The following is a 16,253-nucleotide window of genomic DNA, read 5'->3' as shown; positions in this document are numbered from 1 at the left end:
TAGCCTGTATCTCTTCCAAGGCCATCCCCCAGCCAAGCACAACTGATTTCTAACCATGCTTAGCTTCCAAGTCCAGCCAAGGTGGATGATGGGCATTTCGCTTAGATGACCCAAGGGGATGGGACAAATTCAGGAAGAGTCAAGACCATCCATCTTTATGGAAGCCGCTTTGGGAAACAGGAGCTTTAACATCTTTGCTTGTGAACCTCCCAGAAACATCTGGTTGAATTAAATGCTATGCAGTGCTCAGAAATATGTGTTCACTCCCAGTTAAGCATGCCTCCAGCTGGAAATTAAGTGGACCTCTTCATCCAAATGCAGCAAATAGTTAATGATTGCTGGGGAAAATGTAGAAGCAATAGCTTAATCAATTCTTGTGGGGTGCTTTAATAATTCCATTGGGATCCCAACCTCTCCCTGCTTCATCACTAATGACAATCTGCAATATGGCTGACCCAAATCTTTTCTTTTTGTCCCAAAGCTTGAGTGTTAATATGGGGGTGCAGGGGGAGGGGAGAAGTGAGAGATCACAATATAAATAACAAGATGCAAAAAGAAGAGGAGATAAAAGCGTTTACTCTAGATTTTTATTAACAGTGTTTCAAGAGACGATAGAAGGAAGAAGAGGAAGGAAGTAAGACATCAGAGCATCAGATTTTCTCCCCACCCCCACCCCCCTGGCTTTTCTCTGCGGGTGCCAAAGTTTTCTTTCCTTGTTGTTAAAATCATACAAAGATAAACAACATACAGAGAATTCAAGTTCAAAAATAGCACTCAGCAGACAGACCAAGTAGGGCAAAAAGTGAGGAAGATAGGAAGTTAAGAGGTCATTTTTTTTCTGAGGAGGAGGAGGAGGAGGAGGAGGAGGAGGAGGAGGAAAATAAAAAAAATAAAAAAGGAACCAGTACTACAAAGACTGTCCTGAAAGCGAGTCTAAGTGACAGGAGAGGAATTAATATGCAGGAATGTATTTACAGTTTCTCAACCCACCACTGAAAACTAGAGCAGTACACCTGGTGGCTTTCAGAGGTTTCTGCGTGTCCGGTTGAAACAGGTGGCTACTTGTGTGTGTGGGTGGGGGGGAGATGTTGCATTTAAATGTTCCCCTCCATCCCTCTCCACTGGGCTAAGCTAAACTATTGTTTTTCTCCTGAGCTAGAATGTTGATTACCACAATCCCCCCGGGATTGGTATCTAAGACAGGGAGGGTCATCAAGTGATTCTGCTGAATATATAGCTCAGGGGAAAAAAACCCCCCAACAACACGCCCCCTCCCCTTTTATTTAATTCAGTGCTGTTGAAATAGGAAGTGTAGGACCCTGGACTGGAAAGGGCCTGAATTCAAGATGGTGTTCCAACTTTATAATATAAAAATGTTATCCTTTTCTAGTATAAAAATAAATACGTTTAAAATGAGGTGAGGATGCCCAGCATTACAGAAAACATCCATATGTCGTCTTCCATGTATAGGTTTGGTTCCTACAGAAAGAATGAGCATAATCCTGCATCTCTCTAATCAGATCGAATCTGATGGAGTTCCACGGGACTTACTCCCAACTAGTGTACTGGTTAAGGCATTGGACAAGGACCAGGAAGAGCCTGGTTCACATTCAGCCTCCGCCACGGAAGCACCTGGGGTTACTTTGAGGCCTGTCACACTCTCTCCGTCCAGCCTACCTCGCAAGAGTTGTTGTGGGGAAAAACTGGAAGCAGGAGTGCTGCATCTGCTGCCTTGAGCTCCTCGAGGAAAGGCAACTTTTAAATCTAATTAATAAATGCCTAAAATCAGTGAGCGTAAGGTTACACCCTTAAGCCCTGTAAGGGGAAAGGATGTTGGCTATGAATCCACCACACATCTTCGTAAGCTTTGGGGTGGTATGTTGGATTATAGCACTTCCCATTTCTCAGACAGCTTATTCATGATTTTCCCCAGGTAGGGAAATACTTTTGCCAGCTAGCATCACTATGTATGTCGGGAGCCCAGAGTACAAACCAGGAGCAAGCTAGCTTCCGTCTGGTTCCTTCTATGCCTTTAAAAGCGCCTACTTAAACAATGGTCAACTCCTGCCCCCTTGTGGTACAATTGCACACTGCAGGCAGTGAAAGTCACACTGAGTAATTGAGGCAATGCCCCTGTAAAGAGGGTCGTGCAAAAACGTGACCCAGAGGCCCGATGAGGAGATTTAATCCAATCGACTGCCCCAGCTGAACTGAGGAGCCAAAACCTCTCGGACATTTTGGTGCCTGCAGAAAAACATGTTTCTGAATTAGTTCCAACGTGTGACTCAGGTCCACTTTCTAAACTGGACTGATGTCATCTGATTTGGACAGACCTAGGACTATGGCATGTGCACATGCAGTTTTATGGACAAAGTATCCCTGGGTATCCCAAATTCCTATGGAAACAGCACTCGGCATATTCCCCACTTTTCAACTTTTAGCGTTCTTTTCTTGTTGCTGTTTTCCTGGCATGACTCTGAGTTTGTCTCCAACTTACATCACCCCCACCTGTCACAGTGGACATGCACAACCACTAGCCACTTGAGCTATGCGCACACGTTTAGGCATGGCTCAAATCCTACTAGTTTCAAAGGATGAACTAACTTAATTGGGAGGCAACCCAGGAGATTTTGGAAACTGTAGCGATGCGTTTCACCCCTGGTACTCCAAGGCATCATACCAAAACCAAAGGAAAGTTTTGAGAAAAAAATATATATGTGCAGGAGAGAAGGAATGAAATGAATTTGTTGATTATTATTTCTTTTGGTAAAAGATACACTCCCTAGCAACTGTACAAAAGAAAAAAAAAATCCTGACATTAAATACACCAAAACTATATTGAATGTGGGGTGGGTGGGGGGAAATAAATAAAAATACTTGCAATGGTCCACCTGGGCATCTTTAGTAATAAATTAAATATTTAACAATGTCACCCATTTTAAAAAGACAGCACATAACTCATAATAAAAAGAACGTTAAAAATCATTTTTAAAAAAGGAGAACCCAATACTGTTAAATAGGAAAAAGTGCACAAAGTCAATTTTATACATTGCATCTAGAGAAGGTACATCTTAAATACATAAATCACCATGTCAGAAGAGCAGAGACCAATTCCTGACTTCAGTTTAGAATATAACTGAGAACCCAGAAGAGGCCATCCATAAAGGGCCTCTCCCTTTTCTTCATGCCATTTCTGTCCTCTGTTGCCTTTCTACAAACATGCCCTGTCTGCCAACCTCAAACTGCAGAAACGCGTTCCACCCTGAGACAGAGAAGCCAAGACTCAAGGAGACTTTTGTGAGAAAGACAAACAGGCCAGTCACGCCACAGTTTTGCACGCTGTGGACATTTCCCCAAAGAGGTAATTTCTGGAGGATCTCAAACTGGTTCAACAATTTCCTGAACATGGGCACAATCATACCTGAAGGGAGTTTGCCAGAGGAATTGAGTGAGACCAGAACTGGACGTGGTGAAATATCATGGCTGCTGCCCACTGCCCCTGCCTCCTCCAAAGAACCCTGGGGATTGCTACTGGATGAGGTTTGGTGAGAAATTTCAAACGGGGATCACAGCAAGATTGGAAGAATCCGTTTTGGACAGGTACAAGATGAAATTATTGGAAAAATAAAACCAGTGTTAGTAGGAATGTGCTTCCTTGTAACTGATGGGCAACAAGTTGCCTGTTGGTTGGCCAGGCTAGGAAAAAATACTAAGGACCCCTTATTTGGGCATCTCTCATTCGTGGTCCCTTTCTTTTCTTTAATAATACCATGCAATAGCTGTTAATCCTGAGGCATTGTCACATTTGCTTGGAAGCATAGGGAAAACTGCTGCTCCTCACCCAGAATGGTACCTCTGGTTAAAAATCCCTTGTCTTCCTTCATATTTCCTGAGCAGAGCACACAACAGTAGTTGAGAAATGGAAAAGTTCCCCTTCCGCTTGGAAAGAAGGTATCTCAACAATTGGATTAATTTAGTTTTGCTGGCTGGTCTGGCCATCATCATTTGCAATGACTTCCACTTCTATTTCCTGCTTATTGCACTTTCACGATGTAACGAGTTCTGATTTGCCCACACTGTGTATTCTGCACACCATCTCACCATGCCAAAAATCCAAGTTGTCAAATTCATGGTCCCTTCATTGTTTTTGTTTCTAAAGATGGGTATAAGCACCTTATGAAACTATGTTGTGAACCTCCAAAGGCACTGAGATAGCCTAATAACTCCTAAAAATTACATCTAAGGGTTACTTCACGGCAGGATGGTTGGATGGAGTAAAGAAAGTATCTGGATATTTCCTCTTGGTTCTAAGTATTCAGCTTGGATGGGGCAGAATCTAAGCTTGTGATAGACCAGAAGACAAGGAGATCTCTAAATATTCTCAAAAATGACTTGGAAATACGGAATAATAAGAACTGGGAGAAGGAATGAGTGGCAGGAGATGGGAGAAATCAAGAGTTTATGAACAAAGTGTCAAAATCAACAAAAAACATGAAGACACCTGGTTGGAAGACTGAATGAATATATGTTTGTGAAGAGTGTTTCTATTTTCTTATTAAACTGATTATGGCCAAAAGAAAAATCTACCCAAAAGAGCCAGTGGAAAAAGCACAATCATAAGGGTTGGCTTATGTTTTAAGTCCTGCCTTAGCTATGAACCTTCTTGTGTACTGGAGGCCGACCATTCACAAGCTCAGCCTCACCGGACCTTGCAGGATAGGATGGGTGTGATGATGCTAATAATAGACCATCTCTCACCACTTCCCTGATTTCCTGAGGAGAAAAATGAGATACAGACATCATCTGAAAATGCTGGCTTCCTGCTTTTACAAAAATATACCAGGGTATGTTGTACATTAAGGAGAAGGCATAGGGGCTAGACACCAGGTATATATGGCTGTTCCTATGTGCCAGCCACTCTCCATTTTACACTAGCTATCTGGAGGAGGAGTGTAAATGTGAATTGGAAGCCCAAGTCAATACTACAGGGCGTAATGGAGCTGAAAGGAGAGATGAGAAAAAGAACACGCATCTTTTTTTGATGTATTGTGTCAACCACACAGAGCGATCTCATCGTGGGGAGAAAGCCAGGCTGATGTCTGACATAATCCAGGTTGAGCGTGATCAGAGCAAATCATGTGAAAGAGGGCATGGCCTTACACAGATGTCATAATCAAGGTCAAATGTTGCAAGACATTTAGGGCAAGAGATGGGGGCTGCAGGTGGAAGGCACAGAAGCAATCGAGAAAAACACAGCTTTGGGTGAGAATGTGTTGACAGGCAATGTGAAGCCACGGGTTGGCCAAGCCAATTCCAGAAGTTGGATTCCATTCAGAAGAAAATGACGTCTCACATACAGTAGATGCTCTGGTTCAAGTTCAAGTTCCAGGGACCTAATCCCCTAACCGTACAGGGCTCACATTTGAGTCAACTCAACATTGTGGCACATCCCAATTTGCCAACTATGAAGCAAGAGGGGCAAACTCCTCGCTCACTGCCGTATGGCTTTCTAACTGCCCCTTTTTCTACTTTTCTTCCAGAATTCTTCCATAGAGTGATGACCCTATGCTATTATAGAGCATTGCTCCTAGGGGTAAGGAATGAGAGCAGTGCCCTTTGGTGCCCTAGAAGCAGCACAGGAAAAGAGGACATCTCATATCTTTTCCTACCACCACCACCACCACCAGATTCAATTGCAAATCTGAAGGAAGAATTATGAGAATGTGCCTGGACTCACACCTTATTCAAAGCCGTGGCTTACTTAAACCCAGTTTGCTGCAAAAGCCACAGCTGGTACAAGAAGACTCTAAGTCACAGACCACGGTTCACAAAGCATAATGACCAAACTTCCAGATTGCGCAAATCAAATAAACATCTCTATATGTCCTAGCCCGAGATTGAAAAGGAGAAGACGATGATTTGATGCAACAGTATGAGATGAAGAACAGAACTGCCTTGCCCATCCAAAGACATCCCTCCCCTCTGCCTGAAAGAAAGGAGGCACTGCAGAGATTACTCATTACTCTGAGAAAAGAAAGAATACTCTCTTTTTCCATCCATCCTCTTCCCTAAAAGTATCACTGGACCAGCGGATGCTTTGGACTTTACATATGACTCTCAAGAGAAACTGCCTACTTTTCTAACTCTAAAGTAAAACCTGTCTTCTGATCGAGACCATCTAAAACCCCAAAGTGGGTTCCGAGAATAACTGTTTCCTGTTCTACAAAAAAAGCATAATAAAATAAATAGTGCCCACCCACCCCCAATATCCTGAATCCCAGGATTCTGTGAGCCCTCTGCAATCATGCACTGGTGAGAAGGGGAATCACAGCCTTTGTAAGAGTGCGCATGCAAAAAAGACCATTTCTGAATTTCCCCAGTTCCCAAGAGATTTGATCAGGGAATTCACAGTTACTTAGGGATATAAACCACCCTCCCACCCAGGTTTGTTCTAGCTATCTAGCTAAATGTTGCTTCAAGAAGTGAGAAGAGAGAGACATTACACTGCTCCCTGGCTGTGGCTGTGTTTTCTTTTTAAAAAAGGGGAAGGAAAGAAAGAAAAAGGGGGGAAAAAACCCATCGTCGGCGATGAGTGCATTCTTCCAAGCCTCACCACTTTGGTAAGTCAAGGGTGAAGATAGGCGCAAGAGTTGAAGAACGAAGACAGAGGTATTCTTTCAAGGATACGCGGGCACATTTGTCCCCTGGTTGGAGGCGCTCAGTTTGTTTCCACACTCTGAATGTGTCGGATGGAAGCACAGCTTATAAAAGACATGTGCTGAGACAGATTTCTTCCTCTGTATCCATTTAGGCAGGCTGCCTCCTTTACGTGTCAATAATAATGACAACATTTTCCTCCAATACAGTAAGGAAATTCAAGGGCAGAGAAAACCAGCACACGAGGAAGAAAGGGATGTCCCAGACATGCTAATTTTCTACGTGCAAGGATTTTTATTTTTCACTATGGAGGTGCATTTGATTATGAGATAGTAACTGGAAACAGGTTGATTGCCTCCAGGAGAACTAGTCCAAAATCAGTTGGGAGGCCAGGTTATCTTTCAGCTGTCCCTGATTTGTTTATTCCTCTCTCTGTCCTTCATCAAGGAAGTTTTTAAGGACAATTACAGAAGAGCTCTGAGGACTGGACCAAGAGGTATCTCATAAAGGTCCAGATCAAGTGTTTCGGAAGTTGTCTCAACTCAAACCCTTGTTCTGAATTTTCCAGAAGGGGTAGGAACATTCTGTGATGGACTATTTGAACATTTGGGTCACTGACTTCACCAGTGCTGGCCACCTGGCACCACCCTCGGCCAACCTTTCCTGAAAACATGCAGAACTCCGTCCCTCTCAGTGCAAAGGTGAGCATTTACTGCATGTGCCAAGTTTTTTTCCAAACCAGCCTAGCGTGAGTTAACATCTGTCTTCACCCTACAAGGATTGCATCCTCAACTTGGAAGTGGCTGAGTTATGGCTTTAACCAGCTAAGCTAACCTCCTGGTTAATTTCCCACAATAAATCAGTCATCACCAGAGGAAGCGTTTGGCTTGCAAGAACCTGAGAGCATGGGAGCGAGGTCCTTCCCCATGCCTCTTGATTCACGAACTGCAGCACGTGCTGAGGACCCACCAAACTGGTGGCCCAGTTGAACTTCACCCCTGCCTGCTCCACACTCAAATGGGGCTATCTCATTCCCAACCACGTGCTACTGTGTATGTGTGTATATATGCTTGTGTCTTGCGTGTCTGTTTTCCCTCAAACTGATCTGGAGTTCCCACCGCAAGCTGATGGCCGTAAGCATTGCAAAGAGTGTGCACAAGACAAAGACAGAGAGACAGATAGAGGAAGAGAGAGAGATTAAGAGTATGCCTCCATCAGGTTCAATTTGGGATCACTTTCCAAATGGATGTTCAATTCCTTCCTCCCTCCTCCTAAAAACATTTCTACTCCAAACCCTGCTTTTCAGCCTGGAGAGGACATTTGGCCAGTCAACTGGTTTTTTGGGAAAACTGAAGGGCAGATTTAAGCTCAGATGCACCCACTCCTGAACCAAATACAAAAAATCTGATCTCAGTTGATTTTAAGGGTCCTCTCTCGCTCTCCTTCTCTCGCTGTGCAGTTTTCAGCCCATCCACTCTTAGTTTTCTGAATGGAAACCTTCGGACAGCAAATTCCCCTATCCCAAAACACATGTCTAGAGTTTGTTTCCTTTTTGTTTTGTTTTTCTTGGGCTCAGTTCAGCTTCCTTAAATTTTGACCCAAACGCAGAGGTGGCGGCAGGGTTGCCGAAGTTCTCACTAACACTCATCTATGTTAAGGCTGATGAACTCCTGTATACATTTTCGGTACTGAAGCTCTGTAGGGCTATTGTTGGTATATTGACCTGGATGCCCAAAGGGGCCCTCGGCTTCACGCATCTCTTCGTTCATCCGAGCCAGACGCAGCCTGCAGGACGAGACCCGGAGGGAAATTTTAGTTAGCCAACGGAGTTCCTCCAGGAAACAGCGCTTGGTTCAAACATGGAAAAAATGGGCAGCTGGAGTTAAATCCTGCTACCTTCAGCACTAAGGAAGCAGCACAGTTGCTTAAGGTGGTGGTCTATCAAAGCTATGCCTTGATCTCTTTTTTTGGGCCATAAAGTTTTCATACACACTCAACTGGCCACATCCATCTCTAGACCTGGGTGTTCGGCTTCCAGGTCAGGACCAGCAACTTCGAGCCCCAACATGCAGTTCATCTCTGATGCAGCAAGGACCCACTTACAAGGTCACGATGTCCGCATTAGCGGCCTGGACTGCGATGCTGAGGGGGTCCTGCCCGTCCTCGTCAACTGCGTGCTGGTTGGCTCCTCTCTTTAGGAATAAGCAGACCTGGCTGCCAAATATTTAAAAAGAAGAGAGAGAAATTGGAGAGAAAAATTAGGTCAGCCAAGAATATCCTGTGGTGGAGAAGGACAATAATGCATTACACTAGACTTTCATAGGAAACTACTTTATGCTGGATAGCTTCCTCTATTCAGACTTCCTGCCTGCAAAGGATGGGCACTACTGTCTGGGTCAGAGACATCAGTAGTTGCCTCCAGCTAACCCAGGCCAATAGTTTTGTTCCCAACCTCATCATTCATGTCATGCTGGTGACATGCACCTGGGTCTCTTGCTAATGCCTTGAAAACCAGCTAGCTAGGATGCTGACATCTCCGGCTTTTGATCTGCCTTGCTCAGATGCTGCTCAGACCTTATAGAGAGAATAAGGAGCACAGAGCAATGACGGCTCCATGACGTGATGCTGCAGATGCACAGAGGAAAAGCTGACTTCTGCAAAGAGTGGTTGGCCTCCCCACGCCCCAGAATTTTGAATCAAAACCACCTTCTCTTTGTAACTGAAGGCACAGCAAGTGACTTACCCAGTGTGGCCCAAATATGTGGCATGATGCAAAGGTGCCCGCCCTCGGATATCTCTTTGGTTAACGTCTGCTCCGTTCTGGAGCAAAAATTCACAGGCTATTAGGGAGCCCTGCAGGAGGCAGAGAAAGAAAGGTTAGTTTTGGAGTCTTGGGCTTCTCTTACGTTACAGTCGAGCATTACTGCACAACAGCCTGAACAAGGCCTCAGCTAGAAACGCACACATACACTTTTCTAACCTGGCAATAGCTATCTTTTAGTCACACACTCTTGCTAGAGCACACAGATAAAGTGAGCAATTTTTTGGTGGCTGGGGGCTGTACTTCATAACTTTGAGGAAAGAGTCCATTATCCCTCCCCCTCCAAATTTTGGAAGATACTTGGGGTTCTTCTTCATTTGAGTAGAGCTTCAGGCCTAAAAATAGCAGGAAACTGTGAAATCTAGGTGGTGCTGATGAAGGCCACATATGGCCCATAGGCAGGTCAGTCCTGCTTTACCCTGATGGAGCAATCTCAAAGTTGGCACGGCAACATGTAGATACTGCTTACCCCCATGACAGCTTGGATCAGCGGGGTTTTGTTCTCATCTTCGTCATTCACCCAGTTGACACTGGCACCATGGGCCAGGGCCTCTGCCATTACTGGCAGGTTCCTGGCCCGTGAAGCCTTATACACTAGTAAACCAGGATGTAGCTCCCTCAGGTCTTCCAAGTCAGAGGCCTCTTGCTCAATTTCGACTTCCCCGCTGGATTCTTCGGATACTTCACACTCTGCAGGGAGGAGGAGAACAGAATGAGACCTCTGGAAGCATTGATTCAAAAGCTTGTGTCTCCCAGCAAGATAAAATGTCTTTGCTACTTGAGGTAGCCACTGATTAGCTAGCCACTGTGACCAACCACCACTGATCTTCCTATCCCTCTTCTCTGATCTCCACATGCTATTAAAGCCACTCAGCCTGGTGGCCGCTACTGTAGGATGTGGTGGTGAATTCTACAGCTGAAATCTGCACTGGGCAAAGGGGGAATTTCCTGCTGCCTCTTCTGTTGCTGTAGATCTCACCTTCTTCTGTGACACTATCAACCACCGAGCCAAACACCAAGACGTCTGTGCTCCCGTCTGTGCTGCCCCCCAGTCCGCTGTCGCTGCTTAGACCTATGGGATCAAAGCAGGAACCAAGTAAACTTCAATGTATAGGTATCATGATCTACTGGTCCTTTCCTATGTTAGTTAGTTAATCTTCCTGCTCCTCTTCTCTTCTGGTTGCTCATCAAGTAGGGAAGTTCTGGCCTGCCAGGTCTCCACATTTGCCCCAAAGAGTCTCTACCCCTTTCCTGAAACATTTTCCTTTCCCACCAGTTCTTTCCTAATTCCCCCAGCCCCATATTTCATTTGAAATCCCTTGCCACTGGTGTGATTCTGTTTGTGGAAGGATTTCTAAATTGTATTAAAACTTGGGTGCCTGGTAGCTCCATAGAAAGGAACCAGGCAGTGAACATCCCTAATCAATGGTCCTCAGCAGAGAGAGGGAACCAGGGACACAATACAAATCAGTGCTGAGTTTGCCTTTTTAAATTAGTGAGGTACATCCAGTGCACGATGGACCAATGTCATTTCCTGACATTCCTCCCCCCCTCAAGATACCTCCTTAGTAATAGGAATGGGGGACCAATGAGTTAAGGGAGAGAGAAATCTGCCAGAGAAACTATGTTTTGTCCCACAGGGCAAGTCTCAGCTCTCTGGGTAGGAGGCAGATGAGCAAGCTAAGAAAAGTCAGGGAGAGTGAACAATTAGGAGAGAAATACGTTGACTTTCAACTTGATTATAATTACAGTTCCATTTAAATTTAATCAAACTTAGTTTCTGCCCTGGTCTCACTCACTTCTTTAGACTGCACCTGCCCATTTTTGGGTGTGCAGGCATCTGACATGTTTCAAAGACCAGGCTTGGCTCTCAGCCAAAGTTGGATGCCCCTGATCCTGCTTCCACAATCAAAGCCAGGTACTTCTGGGAAGTTGGGCCATGGGGCCCCAGAGCTTGCTGCTGTGAGGCTGCCAGATGCACAATAAGATATTAGCTGTCCATGGAGGCCCTATATCTGGTGACAGAGCCAGGCGGCAACTGACTCAAGTAATATTCTACTGCCTTACCTCCATCCAGGAGAAATGGTGAACCACTCCCCCCAGGGCCATTGCTGGTCTCACTCCATGGACCGGCACCCACAGGCTGTTGGACGGATGCCTGGTTCCCACCTAGGAGGGAGGAGGACAGAACATGATGCTGCGCAGCGTACAGGAAAGTACTGCGATTTTTATTCTTTTTTAAAAATGCATCGCTGAGAACCAGATTTTGTTCTTCATAAAGGGAAAGAAGGGAGTTTTGGGAGGGAGAAAGAAAGTTAACAAACTGCTTAAGTTTGGAACAGAACAAGGGAGAAGGGAGGGTAAACCCACCACTGAACTTGAGAAGGTCCAGAAAAATTATGATCGGTGTTTCCTCCTTTGCCGCCTTTCTCTCTTAGGGCTGAGCATTGAGTTACAGCTGTGTGAGGGATTATGGATGAATCTACCATACTTACTGCGTGGTCCTGCTCCTGTATCAAAGTACGAGAAGAGGGAATCCAGTTCATCAGGACAGAAGAGGGAATCTCGCCGGAACTTCCTTTCCAAGGTGGCAGCTGTTTGAAAACTAAACTTTACTACTATTTTTCTAACGCAGACACACCCACACATGCCAACAGCTGTGTTTATAAAAATGCAAAGCCAGGATTTTTTAACCACGGTTTATTGGAGAAATCACAATGCTGGGGTGGCCCCTAATCATGACTTGTTACTGGCAAACCTCAGAGCACACCAAGCCCAATCCAAACCCCATTATATCATAGCACGATATGTGACCCACTTCAGCTTGTGTTTTAGGTGGCTGCAGCGGAACGACTTTGGCTAATTTCAAACCTGGTTAGTTCTTGGATGAGAGACCTCAAGGGAATCCCAGGGCTGGAGGCAAGGCTAGGAAATTTTAAAAACAGTGGGAAGCTGCTTCCGCTTCTGTATCGTTGCCAAGAAAGCTGCATAGTTGTGTTCATACAGTCGCCAAAGGTTGCCACACGATCATTACTTGCCAGCAAAAATGCAAGAACAGATTTCTAATCTTCATTGTGTAACTATATGTTTGGAAGGATTGAAGGCAGTTCCTGAAGTCAGGACGAACAAGGTACAGTACTTAAAAACGTACATGTGTGTCCCAGGAAATTTTATAAAATTAAATATGCTGAAACTGCACCTGACAAAACATTCAGCGTTACATTATTCTGAGCTCCACATACTTCAGGATGAAATAAATAACACCATTTCACATTTTTTCCCTCTCTAGTAATATCAGGAAAGCCCCACCGTGTCAACAAACCATCAAACTCTCCACCACACAAAGTAGCTGCCAGCTTGGGCATCCTGAGGTTGATATCCTACCTGAAGAGTGTGCTGCTGGGGACGCATTTCCTGCTTCGTGCCGATACTTCCTACGGGTAGTGGGTGCTTTCGTAGAGCTATTGCGCCTCTGGCACTTCTTCACACTCCAGCGGCGGGGTTTCTGTTCGTTCTCAGCCAGAGGTTCCCCAGAAGGTAGCTTCTTCAGAAACTTCTTCTCCACGTATTTGACTTTGATCCATGCTTCTTTGTCCTGCCTGAGAGGAAACAATTTCTCAAGTCCATCCTGTGTGTTGGCACACCAACATGCTAAACTCAGTTAATACGGACCACAGTTAGGATTTTTATCTCTCTTTGTGCACTGTGCATACATGGTTTGATACACTGTGCAAACCCAGAAAACAGTTAATCCATTAACCAGGTTATGTGTGTTGTCTAAACACAGCTACAGTATGTGCAAGAAAGGAAAGTTTATTTAAGTTACCAAATCACTTAAAATACTGATTTAGTCATAGACTGGGAGATAGGGTTCCTCTGCTAATTCATGGGGAAGCAGACATGGAGGAACCAAAACATCAGAGAGGGGTGGGCAGGGGGACACAGTAGAAGTTTTACCTCGAGCTCCCAGCAGTTGGCTTCTTAAGCCCCATTTCCTCACACTGCGCCTCGTAGATCTGATTCATGGTAGCATTGCCCAGCTCACACATCAGCTTTTGAAAAGCATGTGAAAAAATAGGAAAGCATGAGAAGGAAAGTTGCTTTTTTGGCCTCCCCATTTACACACAACACCCTGTTTCAAATCATATTGTGGGCCTTCTCAGTGGCAATGTCCTCGTTCTGGGATGTTCTCCCTAGAGAGGCCCACCTGGTGCTTCTTCAGTTCCAAGTTTCAGGATTGGAGCTCTTCCTGGCTCTCCCCAGCCCAAATCCAACCCTCTTCAATGCAGTACTGGTTCTTAACTACGTTTTTCTCCTCCCCAAAATTGCAAGGTTTAGAGCAGTGTTTTTCAAACTTGGCAACTTTAAGATGAGTGGACTTCAACTCCCAGACTTCAATTCCCAGCTGACTGGGGAATTCTGGGAGTTGAAGTCCATTCATCTTAAAGTTGCCAAGTTTGAAAAACACTGGTTTAGAGTCTTACTTTTTCGAAGTCAATGCAAAATAGAGTGTGGGAAACATGAACGTTTGCCTCCTTAAGTTTTAGCTTTTTCCTCCTCAAGAGATCCTGTGCCTAGTTGTTCTACTCAAGATGTGATTTGGACCCTATTTTTTCCTCTTTTGACCACATACTTTTTAGGTATTGGGGATTTGGTCTTTACCTTCAATAATTCTGGCTCCCAAGAATCCAAGGTGAGTGACCGCACTTTGGAGCAGTGAACTCCCAAACTCCTGTAGGGCAAGGGGAAGAGAAGTGGTCAGCTTCCACTCCTGCCAAGCCAAATCAAATTGCAACCAACTTTTCAACTGGTGCACATGTTCTGAGATAACTCTCTCATGTGGAGGGAGAACAGCCTCTGGTGCAAGTTGAAAAACTGGAGGTACTTTGACACTCTTAGCACCCAAGGAGGCACGCAGGAAATACCTGTGTATCCCTGAACATTCAATGCATAGTAAGATGCCCAAGTTGATGCTCGCCCACCGGGGATCAGCCTGCCCGCAGTCGCAACACTGGTCATTGCCCGAAATGCTCTGCACCCTCTGCAGGATGGTTTCCCCTTTCCCACTTCGGTCCCGGGAATCGGTGGCAGAATCTATACTGCTAGTTGAAGGAGAAGCAGTTCGATCCAATTTCTGGAGCAAGAAAAGAGCCCACAAGGGAAACGTCAGATGAAAAGGCGGCTTGCCAAGCGTCTCTCAGGGAGACCATTTTTCTTTGGCTTCTCAATTTCTCTTAATCCAGCCAAAAAATATTTTTGTACCATTTTAAAGGATAATCTCGAAGCTGATTTGATACAAATGCCTCCTGTGGCTATGAAAAAAAAGGATGCCCTATATCCATTTTCTAGTTTCTATGATCAATTTATGAGTATGTTCCTCATGCCCATGAGGGGCTCTGTCCTACATCCTTCTGGCTGACCGCTCTACTCACTTCTATGTAGCAGCTATCAGGGCTTTCTCGATAAGCGGAAGCTATGCTGGCTTGGACAGCCTGGATCCACGCCTGGCGCAGTTTCTCTGAATCGGCTTGTAACATACAACTCCTGCAAAGGGAAAAAGGGAAGAGTTGCTTACCAGGAGAAACAGAATCAGGGTCTGGTCCAAAGAGGTCCTCCTGTTCTCAACCTTGTTTTACACCAGTAGATATTAATTTCCTCTTTGCTTATTACTTGTCGATTATGTCTGCTTGGAGTAACAGCCGCAAGGGCTTCTCAGTGTTGGAGGCAAACAATTTCACTTTGCTAAGCTCAGCAGTTCTTGATGGTTAATTCCAACATTTTGCCCTTCCAAACCTGGAATTTGTAGCAATGTGTGAATGTATCCAATTATGGCTCGGTCAACAAGTTGTGGTTAAACAAATCATGACTTACTGGAACGAACAAAGCCAGATAGAGTAAGGGAGAAGTCATTGGACTCCAAAGGCACCCTTCTATCAAACTGCCAGTTATATGTTTTCTTGTATGAGGACTAAACCAGAATCAGTGTAGGAAGAGGAACATCAGGCCTTTTTTTAAGCGAGAGACCTGGTTTCTTGTTTGGATGGAGAAATTGTTGTGAAGCAGAAAAAGCGAATGAATGAATGAATGAATGAATGGCCAAGAAAGCAGAAATTCTTTTTCTTTCCCATCCCTCTAAATATCTGAAGTGGTTGCTTTACCTTCCATCTAGTGGTAGAGATGGCTCAAGTAACTCAGCCTCCAAAGATAACCTGCCCACATGGCTCACTAAACTTGCTGCCTGTAACTTCCTTGTTTATTCTCTATCTCCCCTTCCCTTCTCCTTCCTCAGCCTCTTTTCAAGAGAGCTGCTGACATGAAGAAACAAATGACCCATTGATTTCTTTTCTCTTCTTTTAAGAAACACGCAACTTACTTGGTGGGAGAGACAACTTCGAAACAAAACCTCCGTTCTATGTCCTCGCAAGGCTTGACTGTGCAAAGTCGGAGGTCTTCCACCACCACTGTGAGTACATCCTAGAAGGGGAAGAACAAGACATTGGTGTAAGAATCTCTGCAACTGGTCTGCGTACTCTTAGAGGGCAGTAGTGCACACTGAAGTAGTGTCCTTTTTTATATATTTTGTAATATGTTCTGTTTGAATCAAAACGTGGGATACATTCCTTTTACATAAGGGGAGTCATTTCTCCCCCAAATAAATGGGGAAGATGGGCAGATAGCAACAAGAGCATGAGTGAGAAGGCCAAAATAGAAATTGGGCGAAGAAATGTCCCCAGGTATTTTTTTCCTTGTATCCACACAGCAGACACAGGGATGC

General features: G+C 44.8%; 1 protein-coding gene across 4 annotated transcripts in view; it reads right to left on the bottom strand.

Moving 5' to 3' along the window:
• The window catches only part of ACAP3 (ArfGAP with coiled-coil, ankyrin repeat and PH domains 3), a 77,672-nt gene that overhangs the window by 5,458 nt on the left and 55,961 nt on the right, over nt 1-16,253 (bottom strand). For 3 of the 4 annotated variants that reach the window (XM_088136744.1, XM_088136746.1, XM_088136745.1), the window contains 13 exons: nt 15,852-15,952; nt 14,911-15,022; nt 14,404-14,612; nt 14,141-14,210; nt 13,436-13,530; nt 12,863-13,077; nt 11,974-12,072; nt 11,546-11,647; nt 10,458-10,550; nt 9,948-10,168; nt 9,401-9,510; nt 8,761-8,871; nt 8,381-8,442 (listed from right to left, as the gene is read on the bottom strand). In XM_088136744.1, coding sequence (XP_087992870.1) covers nt 8,381-8,442; nt 8,761-8,871; nt 9,401-9,510; nt 9,948-10,168; nt 10,458-10,550; nt 11,546-11,647; nt 11,974-12,072; nt 12,863-13,077; nt 13,436-13,530; nt 14,141-14,210; nt 14,404-14,612; nt 14,911-15,022; nt 15,852-15,952 — 1,600 coding nt within the window. Of the gene's footprint in view, nt 1-8,380; nt 8,443-8,760; nt 8,872-9,400; nt 9,511-9,947; nt 10,169-10,457; nt 10,551-11,545; nt 11,648-11,973; nt 12,073-12,862; nt 13,078-13,435; nt 13,531-14,140; nt 14,211-14,403; nt 14,613-14,910; nt 15,023-15,851; nt 15,953-16,253 lie in introns of those variants that run through there. The other variant, XR_015795476.1, reaches the window with a different exon arrangement.

This window comes from Python bivittatus, unplaced genomic scaffold (genome assembly GCF_059951505.1).
Source record: "Python bivittatus isolate LINGU-HERP-01145 unplaced genomic scaffold, Pbiv_v1 ctg000090_np1212, whole genome shotgun sequence".
In the NCBI taxonomy this organism is placed as follows: domain Eukaryota; kingdom Metazoa; phylum Chordata; class Lepidosauria; order Squamata; family Pythonidae; genus Python; species Python bivittatus.
Note: the sequence above shows the minus strand (reverse complement) of the source record. Positions and strands in the feature narration are given on the sequence as shown.